At 43.3% G+C, this 21,347-nt stretch overlaps 1 protein-coding gene across 1 annotated transcript; it reads right to left on the reverse strand.

Moving 5' to 3' along the window:
- Window positions 1-1,002: 1,002 nt before the first annotated feature.
- Window positions 1,003-20,754, reverse strand: LOC110519284 (fasciculation and elongation protein zeta-2-like). The gene is made up of 8 exons (XM_090229353.1): window positions 20,289-20,754; window positions 19,262-19,370; window positions 18,924-19,037; window positions 18,448-18,583; window positions 17,989-18,260; window positions 17,579-17,659; window positions 1,489-1,564; window positions 1,003-1,279 (listed from the first exon to the last, which is right to left on the reverse strand). The coding sequence occupies exons 1-8, from the start codon at window positions 20,657-20,659 to the stop codon at window positions 1,071-1,073; spliced, it is 1,368 nt and encodes a 455-aa protein (XP_090085479.1). The 5' UTR covers window positions 20,660-20,754; the 3' UTR covers window positions 1,003-1,070.
- Window positions 20,755-21,347: the final 593 nt, after the last annotated feature.

Here is a 21,347-nt window from a genome sequence, read left to right on the forward strand (position 1 = left end):
AACAATACCTGAAATCACCATGCTCAACACAGAGAAAATAAAACTGAATGAGGTATAAAACATCTATGGGGTGTTACACAAAAAGGAGCAACTTGAGGTAAAATACCATGCATCCTAAAGAATCAATTCAGTGTGCTTATGTTTTTACTTTTTATACACCGAGTCCTCTTCATTTTGCTTGTTGACATTGAAACCAGATCCCTCACCTCGTTTCCAAAATGTCCATTATCGTCCTTCCAGTCTCTATGTTGGGCAAAGCACTGTGGAAAAAACACATATTAATGAGTATGGCTGAGACTATGTGTGAATGCCAGTTAGGCAACTACGGGAAAATACAAAGTAAGAAATAGAACAGGCTTGGGTGGAGAAAAAGGAATGAAATAGTAAAACTGGAGAAATAAAATACCTGTAAAATAAAATACCTGTATCTATCTAGGTTTGATCAGGAAAACAGTCTCAAGGAATCCAAACACACTTGAAACAGCAACGGCAAAAATATGACAATACAGCCATTTAGTATTCAGTGAGCCCAGAAAGAGAGATAGGTTCCAATGGTTGTAAGAGCAGGGATTCCCAGGGAGCGTTTCAGGGGAACCCATCAGGTCCATTTGGGATCACTTGAGGATGTGAAGGGATACGCAATGCAAGGTCATGGGTCAGGGATAACTTTGTGACACCAACGGGAGCTGCAATGGGGTCTACCATACCCTAAACAGCAGCAGTGTGACAGTGAGGGGAGGGGAGGGGAGGGGAGGGGGGGGGGGGGGGCAGTGACAGGACACAAGGGCAGGGTACGGTTACATTACACTAAAGCTCTCCCCGCAATGAGTGAACTACACTACACAGTACAGTGTCTGTGAATGTGTGCCACAAACCTCTCTGTCCACAGCTCTCACACCAGAGCTGGCAAGTACAATGCAGCGAGACATTGAACAGAAAATGAAGAATGGAGAGACATGTTTTTAAAGAAATGAAAAAGGAGATCACTCAACTGTAAATTGCCCTGTACCATACACACAAAAGAAAAGGCACAACAACTTAAACAGTAGAAAAGCCTATCTTAAAATAGCCTAAAATAGCCGGTTATCAATAACCGTTGTGCTCTTGAATTCTACAAAAATGCAAAGACAACAGTATGCCAATAACACATACATCCCTGTAATATAGCCTACTAATGTTAAAATGTACATAGAGAGAGGCTGAGTGTATTCACCTTTGAGAATGTAGTCTGTCAGAAGCCTGGGCACCTTGTCACTGTCGTCTCTCATAGCTTGCAGGACTGCAACAGAAACACAAACCAATCAGAAAAATATATTTATTCCAGGAATTTATTTGACCACGGTATGTCAACCATCTATAACACCAGATAAACAACTGTACCCTGTACTTCAAGTAGCACAAATGTTTTTATTTATTCAAGACTCATTTGATGGGCGGGGGATAAATGCTCTGCACCTGAGAGGTGCCACTTACTAAGGTGCCACTTACTTTGGGTAAGGATCTGAAGATCTTCCACCGATGGAGGGCCTCCTTTCTTCTCATATGGAATGACTGTGGTCAGATACTAAGAGAGACCATGGGGTAGAAACAACAGAGAAAAAGAGAGAGAGTATAAGTACAGTGCCTAGTGATAGTGTAAACACCCCTTGTACACTTTTTCACATTTGTCTGCCTTAATTCAATTACACGTTATATTGTTTTCCTACTGATCTACACAGCCTATCCCACATTTTCAAAGTGAAAGAAGAAATATAGAACATTTTACAAATTAATACTAATAAAAAAAACAGTCTTGATTGCATATGTCTTCACACCCCAGAGTTAATACCTGGTGCAACCACCATTGGCAGCCATTACAGCTGTGAATCGTTTTGAATGAGATCCTACCAACTTTACACAAATGCTCCTTTCACAGATGCAATGGCTGTCAAAAGTTCTTCCACCAAGTATTAACTATGGTGTGTGAAGACATATGCAATCAAGGCATCTTTGTTTTGTGTTCTAATTAATTAAGAACATTTTCTAGAATTTTCCTTTACATTGAAATTGTGTAGCAGGTTGTGTAGACTGGTCGGGGGAAAAAATCTAATGTAATTTGCATTTACATTTCATTTTACGGCAGAACATTTAGAAAACTGTGGGGGGGGTAATGGAGAGGTAAGACAGCAAGTAAATTCTGTTCAGTTTATGGAAATGTGAAGCTGGGTGGATCAGCATTTTTAGGTGGGACTTGCGAAGCAAAAGTCCAGACTTTAAATCTTCGTCATACTTCAGACTTGTTATTATTATTATTTAGCACCGTTCAAGCTAGAAACGCCGTGGAAACATTACAACATGTAGACAACCTTTTTTAATTATGTTTTTTTGTTCTCCATCCACTTTCATGGCAATTTTCTCAACATTCCATTCACTGTAAATGAAACAATGCAACTTTTTACACAAATCATCTAATTTAACCACTTGGTCAACAACTATCACAAAAAGAGCATATGAAATCTTCCTCTACTTCTCTGCTTTTCAAATCTGAATGCGGAACAAAAATATCTTGTTCTGAAAAGTTGTTTTAGTAACAGCATCAACAACATTTTCTGTAACATTTTATAAACTGAAATTTGTACCACTTTAGACAAAAAGTTAAAAGGGTGTGATATATTCGTCTACTTCTCTGCTATTCAAATCTGGCAACGGATTATGAATACCTTCTACCAATCAATTGATAGAGCTGTTTTAGTAACCCATCACCTGCTGTTCGCGGTTTTCAGGCCAAATCGGGCTACTTTGAAAACGATGTTGCGGGTGAAAATGTACTGGTCACAGGTTGCAGGTTTTTGGGCTATTTCTAAGTTGCACCGCAACCGCCATAGCATTTCTCTTAAAACATATATATTTCACTGTGACCTGTTCCTGACTGTCAGGCAGTGAGACAGACTGGTCCTGAGTGATTGACTAGTGGGGAGAGCCAGAGGGGTGTATGTATGTGTGTGTGTGTGTGTGTGTGTGTGTTGAGAGAGCACTACAGTTATTGGCTGAGTCAGGTGAGCGAGAGGAGCGAGAGCAGCACACGGGTACGTTGTGACAACTTTTCACCAGTTGTAGGTAGGCTATTTAGAATGTCATTATGGAGACACCTTTTTCCAAACATTTTTTTCCATAAAACATATTAATACTCTAGAACTGATGCACATCAATAAATAATTGACAAAGCACTGGAAAATGACTTTGGGAACGCACTGGAACGCATTACATAAATCTGCTTGGAGGTGGTTTAAACTGCATTCTAATGTTGACTGCTTAGGTATCAAGCAAAGTGCTTCATGCATGCCCAGTTCTTGGGTCTCAGGAGCTGCCCGAGTAGAAATGTTAAATGGAAGTTATGGAACTCCCTCGCCTGGTTCTTTTTTACGGGGAAAAGTCCTCAATGAAACTGACATTAGGCTAAATGTGGAGAATTATACATGTGCCTCTGTTGGCCATCAAGTAAACCTATTCATTTATATGACATTGGAGGCTACCATTTGATACAATAATTGTTGTTGAAATGACGATATCACTGGAGTCATTGCAAATTAATTTGTGCCGCTTGTGTAGCCTTGTATAGCCTTTGTCCCGCGTGTGGAGCTGGCAAACCAATTTAATAAATAGCCTATAACTTTGTTGGTGTAGCCTTGTGTTATTATCGTCAGATTAGGCTACAGGTAAAAACCCATTCAAAAAAATAAACACTGGCTGTGTCACGGCCGTCCTCCTCTTCATCTGAAGAGGAGAGACGAGATGGATCTGAGGACCAATACGCGGCGTGGTAAGTGTCCATGGCAAATCTTTAATCAAGAAAGACTGAACACTATACAAACGAGTAACAAAAACAATAAACCAAATTCGACCGTGAAGCTACAAAATGAGACCTGTGCTGAAACAAGCCATCAACATAGACAATCACCCACAAACAAACAGTGCAACCCAGGCTACCTAAGTATGATTCTCAATCAGAGACAACTAATGACACCTGCCTCTGATTGAGAACCATACTAGGCCGAAAACATAGAACTGCCCCAAAACATAGAAAAACAAACATAGACTGCCCACCCAACTCACGCCCTGACCATACTAAATAAATACAAAACAGAAATAAAGGTCAGAACGTGACAGGCTGTTGTTGACAAGCATATTAAGTTCATATATATATTATGAATATTTAATTCAGTGATGGAAATTATGACCACATTCTCAGTAGCCTTATTCCAGTCGGCTATTGGGGAAACAAGTTACTTCTTATTGCGATATCGCCTCGCTATTCATGTTGAATAAATGTGTCTTAATTTGAACTAAGCGAGCTGCTCAATCATTCAGTTTACATCTTGCCTACATCTTGTCTAGGATACTGTAGACTATCTGAAATGAGATGTAGGCCTATCAGGTGCTATAGGCTACCTGCCTTTATCTCAGCAAACTATGGTAAAATTGAATTAGAATCAAAAACCCTGATTTTAGTCTAAAGCCTATGTCTATTGAAATGACAAGTCAATGACAGATTGTAGTCTTAACATCTGTCACACAATAACAGCCCAATTGCCGGAAAAGAGCCTAACATTAGTTTTTTCATGTTTGTCCAAGTGTTTCTTGCTCAGAGATTTCGAGATCCTCTGTCCAACTTTCATCACTCAAACTCTCCTGTAGGAGTTATCTATTGTTATGCACATGCACAAAGGAGATTTATTTACAATTATAAACCTGATTTGAGCCCTGAACGCTGATTGGCTGAATGCTGATTGGCTGAAAGCCGTGGTATATCAGACCATATACCAACGGTATGACAAAACATTACTTTGTACTGTTCTAATTACATTGGTAAACAGTTTATAATGACAATATGGCCACTATACCACAGCTAACGGACTTTTCTTTTCTTTTGTCACAAATTCCTATTCCTTTATTACGTCATGTCATAGCTTGCAATAATTATTATTTTGAGGAAACCTGCATTTTACAAGTAAGTATGATATTCCTTCTTGTCTCGATAACGTTATGGAATTTTTTTTATTGTCTATGTATGGCAACTCCTCTCTTGCCTGATTTAAAAAAACAATTGGGCTAGTTTTCAGGCCTTTTGGGCGGGTTTTGAGAGGTCATTGGGCTAGAAATTTAAGCTAGACCTGGCAACCCTGCTTCTCATAGCACTTCTTTCAGTTTTCACATGCAACAACTGTAGTTTAGACACTGACCACAACCACACAACTACTGACCACAACTACTGCTCTTGTCTGCACTAGCTCTGGTACAGCTCTGGCCCTGGGTGTACTCTGGTTCGCACGAGCTTTGGTCTGCACTATAAATTTGAAAAACTTAAATGAGCATAAGTTAGCATATAATACCCACCAACAATAATTGTAACTCTTGAACCGTTCAAGCTAGATACTCCAAACCAACTTTCATATTTTCAGACTATCTTAGCTTTTCAACTACCTACTTTTTCAACTATAACCAGTCACCACCATTAATACTGCAGGCACTACCACTACTATAACATATTTCAAAACCATACATACTTTAAAACAAGTTAGCAAACAAACCACATTTACTTCAGGAAATGTACTTTTAGCAATAAAGAGTTCATTTATCAGCTAGGACTTAAAGCTAGCTATCAGTAGGTCTACAAACAAATCTATTCTACATACAGTGTAGGGCTGTCTCCGAATAAAACTAATCTTAGTTGACCAAGAGTCTTCTGATTGGTCGAATAAAATGTACTTGTATTTTTCCACGTCCTATGTTTGAATAAAATCACCTATATGTAGGCTACTGAGCTTGTCTGATGCTTTAAGGACTGCGATTAAAAATGAAGACACATAAATTACTAAAGAGAGAGCCAGAGATCAATATAGCCTAACCAGAAGAAAAACACCTGCTCCCGACCTTCCTCCTCCCGCTGCCCGCTGCTGCTGGCTTTCACAGATTTGCCTCGGCTGTTAAGCTCCTGAATTTGCAGGTAATAGGCTAAACCAGCGGATGGCAACCTTTTCCATTTGGAGTGCCATGTTATCATACCATTTCTACTGATCTGCATGTCAGTTATGATTTTCATATGCACATTTTCATGGAACAGTTGAATTTAATTTATAATAAAGCCTTCATATCTCAAAATCAATGTTATGTGGTAAATCTAAATGATATGTAAATGAAAATGATACAAATCTAAAAGTAACTTTTATTTTCATTGCCAATATGTACAAATAGTCTCTACATAACTACATAAAGCCAAACATTTTGAACATTGCAACCTGCAGGTAGAAAATAAATATAATCTAAATCACATTGTCTATGCATGACCTGTCTGGAAGAAACTATTATATTAACTTGGTCTGGCCTGAAGCTCCTGCTAGCTAACTTGCAACATTGTATAAAATATTCTGGATCCTCAGAGTTTTCAGCTCCAGTGAGCTCTAGACAGACAGACAGACACAGCTGCAGGCTATTTTGCAAGGGATAAGACGCAATCAGGTAGACCTATTTTATGACGCTTCCACCGGATCAGAGCATGACATTCCTTCCCCCTTTCATGCTGAGCGTTTAATCAAAAGGGAGCGAGCTGTAAAGATTTTTCAAATAGGCTCCGTTGAGGAACAACTATAATTTTCAATGGATGTAAAAACAGACTTTGTCTACTCGCTGCTTGAGGTGAAGAAAAAATAACTTTCAGAAATTCCACAGTGACGGTAAATTAAGACAATAATAAATAGTATTAGATCCTCAAATGGGCACAATTATAGGCCTACATTTGCTCGCAGACTAAGTAGACTAGTCCTACTTCTATATGCGTAATCAGTTGCGTGTCCTTTACTCAAGATTGACAGGAGTGCTCCAAACAAAAGACAATTCATAAATTGACAACTTGTAAATGGAATGAAATAAACCCAAACTTTTTTTTCTCACAGCCTAGGTTGTGTGCTCTGCAAACGTGTCAGATCCTACAGTGACACAGTAAGACTGTAATAATAATATATTGAGGGCATTAACAGAAATTACCGTAACAAACAAGATTAGAAATGATGGGAATTAACACTAAATGTACTACTGGAGATACTGCTGTGCCTTCCCTGCGGCCTCCGCAATGGATTAGTCCACAGACAAGCGTGAATCAGACAGGTGTCTTGTGTGACATAAGTTATTAATGCACGCTACATGGCCAATAGTATGCGGACACCCCCTCAAATGAGTGGATTCAGCTATTTCAGCCATACCCGTTGCTGACAGGTGTATAAAATCGAGCACACAGCCATACAATCTCCATAGATAAACATTGACAGTAGAATGAAGAGCTCAGTGACTTTCAACGTGGCACCGTTATAGCATGCCACTTTCCCAACAAGTCAATTCAACAAATTTCTGCCCTGCTAGAGCTGCCCCGGTCAACTGTAAGTGAAGTGGAAACGTCTAGGAACAACCGTGAACAAAGCCGAGTTCTGAAGTGCGTAGCACGTAAAAATCCTCTGTCCTGGGTTGCAACACTCACTACCGAGTTCCAAACTGCCTCTGGAAGCAACATCAGCACCAGAACTGTTCATCGGGAGCTTCATGTAAATGGGTTTCCATGGCCGAGCAGCCGCACAGAAGCTTAAGATCCTCATGCGCAATGCCAAGCATCGGCTAGAGTGTAAAGCTCGCTGCCATTGGACTCTGGAGCGACGAATCATGCTTCACCATCTGGCAGTTTGACAGACAAATCTGGTTTTGACTGATGCCAGGACAATGCTACCTGCCCGAATGCAGTGCCAACTGTAAAGTTCAGTGGAGGAGGAATAATGGTCTGGGGCTGTTTTTAATGGCCCCTTAATTCCAGTGAAGGGAAATCTTAACGCTACAGCATACAATACCATTCAAGATGATTATGTGCTTCCAACTTTGTGGCAACAGTTTGGGGATGGCAATTCCCTGTTTCAGCATGGCAATGCCCTATGCACAAACCAAGGTCCACACAGAAACAATCGGTTAAGAACGGTTTGGAATAGCTTTACTGGTCTGAACAGAGCCCTGACCTCAAGCCCATTAAACACCTTTGGGATGAATTGGAATGCAGACTGCGAGCAAGGCCTAATCACCCAACATCAGTGCCCGACCTCACTAATGCTCCTGTGTCTGAATGGAAGCAAGTCCCTGCAGCAATGTTCCAACATCTAGTGGAAAGTAGGGCTGGGCGATATATAGAATTAATTTGAATGAATGTTTTTGAACAATATTCCAAATGCCTGTATCGCAGAATCAAGGTTTTTGTATTTTTTTTGTTTTTATGCGCATTTATGTCTGCTTGTTCTCATGTTGTCTTTTTGGTCTCGTCTCGTTCGCTCCTTCTGTGCTGTGCACCTTCCCATTTACACCAGAGATCTGTATATAATGACAAGGTGCTCATGTCTTCGCCATAACAACGGGTGTCGTTGTTCGAAAGGCGGGCAGGCAGGCAACAAGCTTAGGTTCAAAATAAGCACATAGAAACGCACTTCGCCTCTTTCTCCCAAGACCCTCCCCCTACAACTCACAAAAAAAAGATGAGAGATCACTTCTTCTTCTCTGACAAACGGTTTCAATATGCTATTTGCATTTGAGGTTTGGTCCAACAGAATTGATCATATGGACACCGAAACACATGGAGACATTATTTTACTGTAATAGAGGAGAAGTTAACCTTTCGAACCATACCCTGTTTATGTTTTAACTCCTCAAATTTCAAGCAGAGCAGACACTACTAAAACGGATGTCCCAATGAACATTCATTCTGGAAAATGAATGATCAGTTTGTAGTGCACGCAATGTATCGTTGGCAGCATTTTTGTTGAATAAAGATAGTTATACTAGCTGTTTAGGCTGTGTTTTATAAATGTGCAATAAGCATAAAACAATTATATAAAGGAATTGGCAACTCGTTCTCATTCTGATAAATAAGGTAGGCCACTTGATTTCAACATCTGTTCAAACAGTTGGAGAATGACAGAAGAATGTGTTCAGTAAAATGCAACTGTTTTGCTTTGCTGACTGAATTCAGAGCTTGTGAAATTATACCTAGATCCAAGTTGGCTAAACTTAAAAAATAAACATTAGCTGGCTACTTACTAGCACGTGTGCTTGTGCTTGAGAGATTGTTTATGAGACCGGTGTTCATTTTCTATGCCTGATACATTATTAGTTGATGTGCATTATGCATGGTTCTGGTAAATTTGTAACAAAAATATCATTTTCATAGACAGACCTGAAAGCCAGATCAGTGATTATTACAAAAAAAAGCAGGTACAAGTATTTTGATAAAATAATTAAATTATTAGTGGGTCTGGTCTTATGGCTGTTGAAGGCATATATTTAGCCTAGGTATAATTTCACAAGCTCTGAATTCATTAGATTATTGCTGACTGTTTTAAATGCAGCGTAATTTTTCTTTAAATTGTACAACAAAGCTTATTTAGAGAAAACATTTTGTAAAATCTATATGTACAGTTGAAGTCGGAAGTTTACATACACTTAGGTTGGAGTCATTAAAACTCGTTTTTCAACCACTCCACAAATTTCTTGTTAACAAACTATAGTTTTGGCAAGTCGGTTAGGACATCTACTTTGTGCACGACACAAGTAATTTGTCCAACAATTGTTTACAGACAGATTATTTAATTTATAATTCACCATATCACAATTCCAGTGGGTCAGAAGTTAACATACACTGAGTTGCCTGTTTTTTTTATTTTTTTTTATTTGATTTCACCTTTATTTAACCAGGTAGACTAGTTGAGAACAAGTTCTCATTTACAACTGCGACCTGGCCAAGATAAAGCATAGCAGTGTGAACAGACAGCAACACAGTTACAAATGGAGTAAACAATAAACAAGACAATAACACAGTAGAAAAAAAAACATTTAAAAAAGTGTTACGGTGCGTGAATGAGGACCCAAAAGCGAATTAACTTAAACAGAGCTTCTTTAATTACCAAACATAGGTAGGCTCAGACGGACCGGCAGATTCCGACAGGACAAGACATGGTTACAGCAAACATGACGACAGTCTGGTTCAGGCATGAAACACAACAAACAAGAATCCGACAAGGACAGGAACAAAAACAGAGAGAGATATAGGGACCTAATCAGAGGGAAAAGGGGAACAGGTGGGAGAAGGGGTGACGAGGTAGTCAAGAGGAGACAAGGAACAGCTGGGGGAAAGCGGGGGAGAAAAGGTAACCTAACAACGACCAGCAGAGGGAGACAGGGTGAAGGGAAAGGACAGAGACAAGACACAACATGACAGTACATGACAGTACCCCCCCACTCACCGAGCGCCTCCTGGCGCACTCGAGGAGGAAACCTGGCGGCAACGGAGGAAATCCTCGATCAGCGCACGGTCCAGCACGTCCCGAGAGGGAACCCAACTCCTCTCCTCAGGACCGTACCCCTCCCAATCAACGAGGTACTGGTGACCACGGCCCCGAGGACGCATGTCCAAAATTCTACGGACCCTGTAGATGGGTGCGCCCTCGACAAGGATGGGGGGTGGGGGGGAAGACGAGCGGGGGCGCGAAGGACGGGCTTGATGCAGGAGACATGGAAGACCGGGTGGACGCGACGAAGGTATCGCGGAAGAAGAAGTCGAACTGCGACAGGATTAATGACCCGAGAAATACGGAACGGACCAATGAACCGCGGGGTCAACTTGCGAGAAGCCGTCTTAAGGGGAAGGTTCTGAGTGGAGAGCCAAACTCTCTGACCGCGACAATATCTAGGACTCTTAGTTCTACGCTTATTAGCAGCCCTCACAGTCTGCGTCCTATAACGGCAAAGTGCAGACCTGACCCTCTTCCAGGTGCGCTCGCAACGTTGGACAAAAGCCTGAGCGGAGGGGACGCTGGACTCGGCGAACTGAGATGAGAACAGCGGAGGCTGGTACCCGAGGCTACTCTGAAAAGGAGATAGCCCGGTCGCAGACGAAGGAAGCGAGTTGTGGGCGTATTCTGCCCAGGGGAGCTGTTCTGACCAAGACGAAGGGTTGCGAAAAGAAAGACTGCGTAAGATGCGACCAATAGTCTGATTGGCCCGTTCTGCTTGACCGTTAGACTGGGGGTGAAAGCCGGAAGAGAGACTGACTGAAGCCCCAATCAAACGGCAAAACTCCCTCCAAAATTGAGACGTGAATTGCGGACCTCTGTCCGAAACGACGTCTGACGGAAGGCCATGAATTCTGAAAACATTCTCGATGATGATTTGTGCCGTCTCTTTAGCAGAAGGAAGCTTAGCAAGGGGAATGAAATGAGCCGCCTTAGAGAACCTATCGACAACCGTAAGAATAACAGTCTTCCCCGCTGACGAAGGCAGTCCGGTGACAAAATCTAAGGCAATGTGAGACCACGGTCGAGAGGGAATAGGAAGCGGCCTGAGACGGCCGGCAGGAGGAGAGTTACCGGACTTAGTCTGCGCGCAGACCGAACAAGCAGCCACGAAACGACGCGTGTCATGCTCCCGGGTGGGCCACCAAAAACGCTGGCGAATGGAAGCAAGCGTACCCCGAACGCCAGGGTGGCCGGCTAACTTGGCAGAGTGAGCCCACTGAAGAACGGCCAGACGAGTAGGAACGGGAACGAAAAGAAGGTTCCTAGGACAAGCGTGCGGCGACGGAGTGTGAGTGAGCGCTTGTTTTACCTGCCTCTCAATTCCCCAGACAGTCAACCCGACAACACGCCCCTCAGGGAGAATCCCCTCGGGGTCAGTGGAGGCTACTGAAGAACTGAAGAGACGAGACAAAGCATCAGGCTTGGTGTTCTTAGAGCCCGGACGATAAGAAATCACGAACTCGAAACGAGCGAAAAACAGCGCCCAACGCGCCTGACGCGCATTAAGTCGTTTGGCAGAACGGATGTACTCAAGGTTCCTATGGTCAGTCCAAACGACAAAAGGAACGGTCGCCCCCTCCAACCACTGTCGCCATTCGCCTAGGGCTAACCGGATGGCGAGCAGTTCGCGGTTACCCACATCATAGTTACGTTCCGACGGCGACAGGCGATGAGAAAAATACGCGCATGGGTGGACCTTGTCGTCAGAGAGGGAGCGCTGAGAAAGAATGGCTCCCACGCCCACCTCTGACGCGTCAACCTCGACAACGAACTGTCTAGAGACGTCAGGTGTAACAAGGATAGGAGCGGATGTAAAACGATTCTTGAGGAGATCAAAAGCTCCCTGGGCGGAAACGGACCACTTAAAGCACGTCTTGACAGAAGTAAGGGCTGTGAGAGGAGCTGCCACCTGACCGAAATTACGGATGAAACGACGATAGAAGTTCGCGAAGCCGAGAAAGCGCTGCAGCTCGACGCGTGACTTAGGGACGGGCCAATCAATGACAGCTTGGACCTTAGCGGGATCCATCTTAATGCCTTCAGCGGAAATAACAGAACCGAGAAATGTGACGGAGGAGGCATGAAAAGTGCACTTCTCAGCCTTCACAAAAAGACAATTCTCTAAAAGGCGCTGGAGGACACGTCGAACGTGCTGAAGATGAATCTGGAGTGACGGTGAAAAAATCAGGATATCGTCAAGGTAAACGAAAACAAAGATGTTCAGCATGTCTCTCAGGACATCATTGACTAATGCCTGAAAGACAGCTGGAGCGTTAGCGAGGCCGAAAGGAAGAACCCGGTATTCAAAGTGCCCTAACGGAGTGTTAAACGCCGTCTTCCACTCGTCCCCCTCCCTGATGCGCACGAGATGGTAAGCGTTACGAAGGTCCAACTTAGTGAAAAACCTGGCTCCCTGCAGGATCTCGAAGGCTGAAGACATAAGAGGAAGCGGATAACGATTCTTCACTGTTATGTCATTCAGCTCTCGATAATCTATGCAGGGGCGCAGAGACCCGTCCTTCTTCTTGACAAAAAAAAACCCCGCTCCGGCGGGAGAGGAGGAGGGGACTATGGTACCGGCGTCAAGAGCTACAGACAAATAATCTTCGAGAGCCTTACGTTCGGGAGCCGACAGAGAGTATAGTCTACCCCGGGGGGGGGGTGGTTCCCGGAAGGAGATCAATACTACAATCATACGACCGGTGTGGAGGAAGAGAGGTGGCCCTGGACCGACTGAACACCGTGCGCAGATCGTGATATTCCTCCGGCACCCCTGTCAAATCACCAGGCTCCTCCTGTGAAGAAGAGACAGAGGAAACAGGAGGGATAGCAGACATTAAACATTTCACATGACAAGAGACGTTCCAGGAGAGGATAGAATTACTAGACCAATTAATGGAAGGATTATGACAAACTAGCCAGGGATGGCCCAAAACAACAGGTGTAAAAGGTGAACGAAAAATTAAAAAAGAAATGGTTTCACTATGATTACCAGAAACAGTGAGGGTTAAAGGTAGCGTCTCACGCTGAATCCTGGGGAGAGGACTACCATCCAGGGCGAACAAGGCCGTGGGCTCCTTTAACTGTCTGAGAGGAATGTCATGTTCCCGAGCCCAGGTCTCGTCCATAAAACAGCCCTCCGCCCCAGAGTCTATTAAGGCACTGCAGGAAGCTGACGAACCGGTCCAGCGTAGATGGACCGACAAGGTAGTGCAGGATCTTGAAGGAGAGACAGGAGTAGTAGCGCTCACCAGTAGCCCTCCGCTTACTGACGAGCTCTGGCCTTTTACTGGACATGAAGTGACAAAATGACCAGCGGAACCGCAATAGAGACAGAGGCGGTTGGTGATTCTCCGTTCCCTCTCCTTAGTCGAGATGCGGATACCTCCCAGCTGCATGGGCTCAGCACCCGAGCCGGCAGAGGAAGATGGTAGTGATGCGGAGAGGGGGGCGACGGAGAGCGCGAGCTCCTTTCCACGAGCTCGGTGACGAAGATCAACCCGTCGCTCAATGCGAATAGCGAGTTCAATCAAGGAATCCACGCTGGAAGGAACCTCCCGGGAGAGAATCTCATCCTTTACCTCTGCGCGGAGACCCTCCAGAAGACGAGCGAGCAAGGCCGGCTCGTTCCAGCCACTGGAGACAGCAAGAGTGCGAAACTCAATAGAGTAGTCTGTTATGGATCGATTGCCTTGACATAGGGAAGACAGGGCCCTGGAAGCCTCCTCCCCAAAAACAGATCGATCAAAAACCCGTATCATCTCCTCCTTAAAGTCCTGATACTGGTTAGTACACTCAGCCCTTGCCTCCCAGATTGCCGTGCCCCACTCACGAGCCCGTCCAATAAGGAGAGATATGACGTAGGCGACACGAGCAGTGCTCCTGGAGTAAGTGTTGGGCTGGAGAGAAAACACAATATCACACTGGGTGAGGAACGAGCGGCATTCAGTGGGCTCCCCAGAGTAACACGGCGGGTTATTGATTCTGGGCTCCGGAGATTCGAAAGCCCTGGAAGTGGCCGGTGGATCGAGGCGGAGATGGTGAACCTGTTCTGTGAGGTTGGAGACTTGGGTGGCCAGGGTCTCAACGGCATGTCGAGCAGCAGACACTTCCTGCTCGTGTCTGCCTAGCATCGCTCCCTGGATCCCGACGGCTGAGTGGAGAGGATCCGAAGTCGCTGGGTCCATTCTTGGTCGGATTCTTCTGTTACGGTGCGTGAATGAGGACCCAAAAGCGAATTAACTTAAACAGAGCTTCTTTAATTACCAAACATAGGTAGGCTCAGACGGACCGGCAGATTCCGACAGGACAAGACATGGTTACAGCAAACATGACGACAGTCTGGTTCAGGCATGAAACACAACAAACAAGAATCCGACAAGGACAGGAACAAAAACAGAGAGAGATATAGGGACCTAATCAGAGGGAAAAGGGGAACAGGTGGGAGAAGGGGTGACGAGGTAGTCAAGAGGAGACAAGGAACAGCTGGGGGAAAGCGGGGGAGAAAAGGTAACCTAACAACGACCAGCAAAGGGAGACAGGGTGAAGGGAAAGGACAGAGACAAGACACAACATGACAGTACATGACAAAAAGAGTCTATCTACATTGTGTGCAAAAGGCATGAGGAGGTAGGCGAATAATTACAATTTTAGCAGATTAACACTGGAGTGATAAATGATCAGATGGTCATGTGCAGGTAGAGCACTGGTTGCACTGGTGCACTGCACTGGTAGTTGCACTGGTGTGCAAAAGAGCAGAAAAGTATATAAATAAAAACAGTATGGGGATGAGGTAGGTAAATTGGGTGGGCTATTTACCGATGGACTATGTACAGCTGCAGCGATCGGTTAGCTGCTCAGATAGCAGATGTTTAAAGTTGGTGAGGGAGATAAAAGTCTCCAACTTCAACGATTTTTGCAATTTGTTCCAGTCATAGGCAGCAGAGAACTGGAAGGAAAGGCGGCCAAATTATGTGTTGGCTTATTGTGGGAAGCTTGTGGAAGGCTACCCGAAACGTTTGACCCAAGTTAAACAATTTAAAGGCAATGCTACCAAATACTAATTGAGTGAATGTAAACTTCTAACCCACTGGGAATGTGATGAAAGAAATAAAAGCTGAAATAAATCCTTCTCTCTACTATTATTCCGACATTTCACATTCTTAAAATAAAGTGGTGATCCTAACTGACCTAAGACAGGGAATTGTTACTAGGATTAGTTTAAAGGGAATTGTTACTAGAACTGAGTTTAAATGTATTTGGCAAAGATGTATGCATACTTCTGACTTCAACTGTATATATTGTGAATCTCCCATAAGCTGAGAAAATCGAGATATGAGTTTTAGGCCATTTCACCCAGCCCTAAGCCTTCCCAGAAGTGTAAGAGGCTGTTATAGCAGCAAAGGGGGGACCAACTCCATATTAATACCCATGATTTTTGAATGAGAGATGTTCAACGAGCAGGTATTCACATAGTTTTGGTTGTGTAGTGTATATTTGCCACAGCTCGACTAAGTAAATCTCGGTCGACCAACAGCCTATCAACCAAACAATCAACCAGTCGACTTACTAGGGTCAGCCCTATTTTATTTTACCTTTATTTAACTAGGCAAGTCAGTTAAGAACAAATTCTTATTTTCAATGACGGCCTAGGAACAGTGGGTTAACTGCCTGTTCAGGGGCAGTTATATACAGTGTTATTCATACCCCTTGACTTAGTCCACATTATGTTGTGTTACAGCCTGAATTCAAAATGGATTCTGAATTCTACACACAATACCCCATAACAACAAAGTGAAAACATGTTTCTGGAAATGTTAGTAAAACAATGTTAAATGAAATACAGACATATCTCATTTACATAAATAAGTACTCACACCCCTGAGTCAATACATGTTAGAACCCCTTTGGCAGAGATTACAGCTGCAAGTCTATCTAAGTAAGTCTCTAAGAGCTCTGCACACCTGGACTGTACAATTATTATTTTTTAAATTCTTCAAGCTCCGTCAAGTTGGTTGTTGATCATTGCTAGACAGCAATGTTCAAGTCTTGCCATAGGTTTTCAAAAATATTTCAATCAAAATTGTAATTAGGCCACTCAAGAACATTCAATGTCGTCTTGGCAAGCACCTCCAGTGTAGATTTGGCCTTGTCCTGCTGAAAGGTGAATTTGTCTCCCAGTGTCTGTAGGAAAGCAGACTGAACCAGGTATTCCTCTAAGATTTTGCCTGTGCTTAGCTCTGTTCTGTTTATTTTTATCCTAAAAAACTCCCTAGTCCTTGCTGATGACAAGCATACCCATAACATGATGCACCACCCTGATGCTTAAAAATTATGCCCCAAACATAACTCTGTGTACTAAGGACATAAAGTTAATTTCTTTGCCACATTTTTTGCAGGTTTACTTTAGTGCCTTATTTGCAAACATGATTCATGTTTTGGAATATTTGTATTCTGTACAGGCTTCCTTCTTTTCACTCTGTCGTTTAGGTTAGTACTGTGGAGTAACTAGTATTGTGTGTAGACCAGTGACACAAAATCTCAATTTAATCCATGTGAAATTCAGGCTGTAACACAACAAAATATGGAAAAAGTCAAGGGGTGTGAATACGTTCTTAAGGCACTGTAGTTCATCAACTACCACACAAATACTTTTAAAGAGTTGTCACCACTAGATATTTCTCTCCAAAAAGAATAGCTTACAACTTTCTAATCATTACATCATCATTCACCTAAAATCAAACTTCCTTCCCACTGAACGTTTTACAAATGTAAATCGTGCATCTATTTATCTGAAACCCATAGCGTGATTGATTCCGAGTTTCTTTGCTTTCCTAAGAGTGTTGTCCACTTGATCCTGCTTTTTATTCCCATCTTCTAACAAAAGATTGCTTTGTTCTTTGTCTTTCTTCTTTTAGTTTTCACACGCAACAACTGTAGTTGAGACATTTTTGTGATCTAACTGCCCCATAATCTAAATTAATATGGTTGATATAGTAGTTCATCAAAAATCATTATTTTACTACAATAAACTTTGACTATATGCAACTGCTTTGCTTTAAATAGTAAAGTAAAATGTTTTAAACTTCTACCACTACCACACAAATACTTTATATCCACCTATTGTACTTCATGTACAATTACCATCTAGTTGACCAACAAAAACACACACACACAGCACCAATGAAGAGGGCAACAGACAGAGAGAAAGAGAGAAATATAGGCACCTGTCTTTCACTCCCACCACTCCCAAAAGTTTGCCGGAAGCCATTTTGAATGGCAGAGGAGAGCCCCACCATGCTAAAGCGCTAGAGAGGAAGGAAGTGAAGTAGAGATATGGGAAGTAAGAGGCACACAAACAGGAAACAAGCAGATGAAAATCGAAGGAACCATGTCCAAGGTTTAAAAGGTCAATATTTCCCAAAACAATAAACCAGTAAATTAGTTTGTAAAAAGAGTGAAGTAATAAGGTATCAAGATAGTCTTGCAGGGGGACATCTGTACAAGCAAGAAATACGTTTGATAAGGTTTGAATACATTAAAAGGTTACTAAGCAATGCCATTAAACAGTGAATCAGCAGGAATTGTGTGTGTGTGTTTGTGTGTGTGCACGCACAGCATGGATGGTGTCACTCACTGATCCTAGTGCTTGTGTTCTCTCTGGTCGGCCCTGCGGGGCCCCGGCACCACTCTTGAGTTTTTTATTTTTCTTCAGTAGTTCCCTGTGTTCCTTCTGTCTGTTTTGCACATCTATCAGGATAGAGATGAAGCTGTTCTTCACCTCTTTTTCAAAGTCCAGCTCGTCCCTGAGGGCCAGGTGTTGAATCAGCTCCTCACTGTAATGTCTGATGGCCATCTCCACCTCCTCTAGTCGCTCATTCAGCTCTGCTACACACAGGGTCATCTCTCCTGCACACACACACACACACACACACACACACACACACACACACACACACACACACACACACCACACAGAAATGTAGCATAACGATGCAAACACACTTTCAACCTCCCCTCCCTCACACTATTTACACACACACACACACACACACACGTGCACACACACACACCTAACTGACAGAGATATACTCACGCTCTTCATAGCTGTGGTTTGTTCTGGGGCGCTGGATGTCCAGAGAGAGCATGGAGAGATCTGACTGAGAGGGGTGGTTCTTCTCTGCCCCCAAGTCAGGAGAGTCCTGCATCATCTCCTCTATCTCCTCAATAACCTACAATACACACGGTAACACCACACATTTGGGATCAGTTCCATTTCTATTCCTGTCTGTTGCATTGGACCTGTAGTGCAATTCCAATCCTTGGAATTAAATTGTATTCCTGAATTGACTGGAAATGTCAATCGAATAGACCCCAACTCTGGTTAACACACAAACACCGGCTCAGTTCACCTGTCATCTGTCTATGTGAAGCACATTCAAGCAACAGGCACAAGCCCCATACCCAGCTCTGCTACACTGTATTCTATCTTTGATAAAGTGCAGGTCAGTCTTGGGCTATTCCAGGCAGAGCTGTGGGTTGGAACTTTGGTAAATTGGTGGGTAGCCCTACCTGTTCTGCGGTGAAGAGGGGTTCGTCATTGAGGCAGGAGACGATGATGGTGTGCATGTCCATCTGTTCCCTCAGCTCATCGTCGGACAGCTCCAGTGTTACATCATCCACCCTCTGACAGGTCAGGGGGAGGGGATTTAATCAAAACTAAATCCTGGCACAATGAATTCTGAATTTTAGATTGGAGCGATAAACAGATTGGACAGGACGGTAGGGGCAGGGAGAGGGGGAGTGGTAGGGAATAGGGATAGAGGGAGAAAGAGAGAGAGAGACAGAGACTGGGGATGAAATGAAAGGGGCAAAGAAAGAGCCCTCTATGAAGCAAGAACTTGACTCACTGGTTCGTCTTTGAGGATTAGAGTGGGGAGATGGAGGGAGCGCGTTCGAGACTGTTTCCAATCCACTGCCATGACATTACCATAATTATCTGCGAGAGCATCCCAGATCCTGTGGGGGAAATGAGATGAGAGACACATAAAAGTGAACACAACCACCTGTAGGACCAAAAGCTCATGTAGATAAGTGATAGCTAACTTCTAATAATGGTCAACAGTGGTTATATTTGTCATATTGACACTGCACTTGGAAGCAGTAAGATGTAACGAGAACTAATCGGCCAGCTGTGCGATACGTTTGGGCTGTTGATAATGCTACAGCCGCACCGCTTTAAAACGGTATTATGAATAGTGAAAAGGGGAAGGGCGAGACATTAATAACTAATCTATCATTTATAAACAGAATAGTATTGGGCTAACTATTTATTAACCACAAACAGGTTAGTGGGATCAACTATCTCTACCCAAGACATGAGCCAAATCTTTCATCTTTTAGGAGGGGATAAATGTGAATTGTCCGATTTATTCTGAACTCCAGGGAAGGGTATTTGGGTCAACATTCTAATCTAGAGTTTAATGGGATGTCGTTGTTAGGCACATTTGGGAAACCATGCACTGACATGTCAACCTGAGATTATGTGAGCTCTAAGATCTAGTGTGATGGAGCAGTCACATGACCATTGATAACATTGTTTATTGACAAGTCATCAGCGCAACTGACAGTACGTGCAGAGCAACAATAATGCATGGGGGAAAAAGCATCATTATAAACGTAAACTTCTAGTGAAGTGAACGTAGCATAACTGTAAGCCTATAGCAATATTCTCGAATAGGTGTAAATATGATAAGCTTATCTGATACAATGTTGAATGCCGGCAGCTTGCATCAACCATCAATACTCGTGACAGCATTTATGAGTTGGACGCTATTTATTGTGCAGGGCACGACATTGACATTTGATAGTGTGTTGCAAGGGAGGAACGGTGTTGTTACAAACTAACTTTGGCCCGGAGTCACTTCGCATACTCACTCGTCGTTCCTCAACGTTGTGTCCTCGGCGATAATGTTTACAGGGGCAATGTTCTCCGTTTGGGTGTTGACATTTCGGAAACACACTGCCAATTTCTCGTCGAAATCAGTCACCAGATCTTCCATGGACTTGAAGCTGCCTATTTCGCCCGAAAAGCTGTTGTTGAGCTCTGGAAGGACCCTCAGAACGCCTGTCAACTGCTCGGCAACCAAGTTTACTCGGTCCATCCGAGTCCCCTGCTCTGAGACCGGCTCAAATTCCTTAAAATCGTGCCACTCGTCATCGAAATGTGAAAGGAGCGCCGCCATGGCTGCACCCAAAGTGCCTCTGATGAATGATGTATGCGACGACGGAATGTCAGGACACAGCATCCTCCGGTGGGAGCTGTGTCTCTTTGGACCGGTCCGAACACTATTTTGTCACCACTTCCAATGTCCTAATCTCTTGAGGTTTGCACATCTATTAAAACGGGATAGGCGCAAGCAATATGGTAATATAACAAGATTCGGGGAGACTACGCCTTATTGCTTACACCTTTCTGCGTTTTACAGATCTGCAATCACTGAACACTAAAGGTCAACGCAAAATGGTGCCAGGGGTTCCTTTCAGGCCTGGGCTCCCCTCTCACAAAATGACCCTTTGACACAAAAGAAAGCGTAACCAAATGTATTCACAGAGATTTGTTTTCAATAATCTAGAACATTAAATCATTTGTAGTCCCAAGACCCAAACTATGGCATTTAATGACATTTACACAATAATAGTAGTTTAGCTAGGCTACAATCAAATTCAGACCAGTCACCAGAGAATGACTAGACATTTTGATGCTTCAGGGACTCATTTTACATTGGTTTGCAAACATTCTGGGTCAACACCATTTTGCTCTTGTATAGCAACACTACAAAGCGGCACCCCAACATTTGAAACAGAATAAATAGGTTTCCTTAGAAAAAATAACAGAATGTTCAACTGCACAAAACATAATTCTTTCATACTAACACTTTCCTTGACACCCAGCTTCATAACACGTTATGACAGTCATAACCCTGTCATAATATG

This window comes from Oncorhynchus mykiss, chromosome 3, assembly GCF_057628025.1.
Source record: "Oncorhynchus mykiss isolate SJ-2025 chromosome 3, ASM5762802v1, whole genome shotgun sequence".
NCBI lineage: Eukaryota > Metazoa > Chordata > Actinopteri > Salmoniformes > Salmonidae > Oncorhynchus > Oncorhynchus mykiss.

What these genes read in the sequence shown, in the direction of transcription:
- LOC110519284 (XM_090229353.1), bottom strand. Translation starts at nt 20,659, where the DNA reads ATGCTGTGTCCTGACATTCCGTCGTCGCATACATCATTCATCAGAGGC. An exon ending in TAATCCTCAAAGACGAACCA is followed by an intron (nt 19,038 to 19,261) that starts GTGAGTCAAGTT and finishes CTGACCTGTCAG; the next exon opens with AGGGTGGATGATGTAACACT. An exon ending in TCTTCAGATCCTTACCCAAA is followed by an intron (nt 1,280 to 1,488) that starts GTAAGTGGCACC and finishes TTTCTGTTGCAG; the next exon opens with TCCTGCAAGCTATGAGAGAC.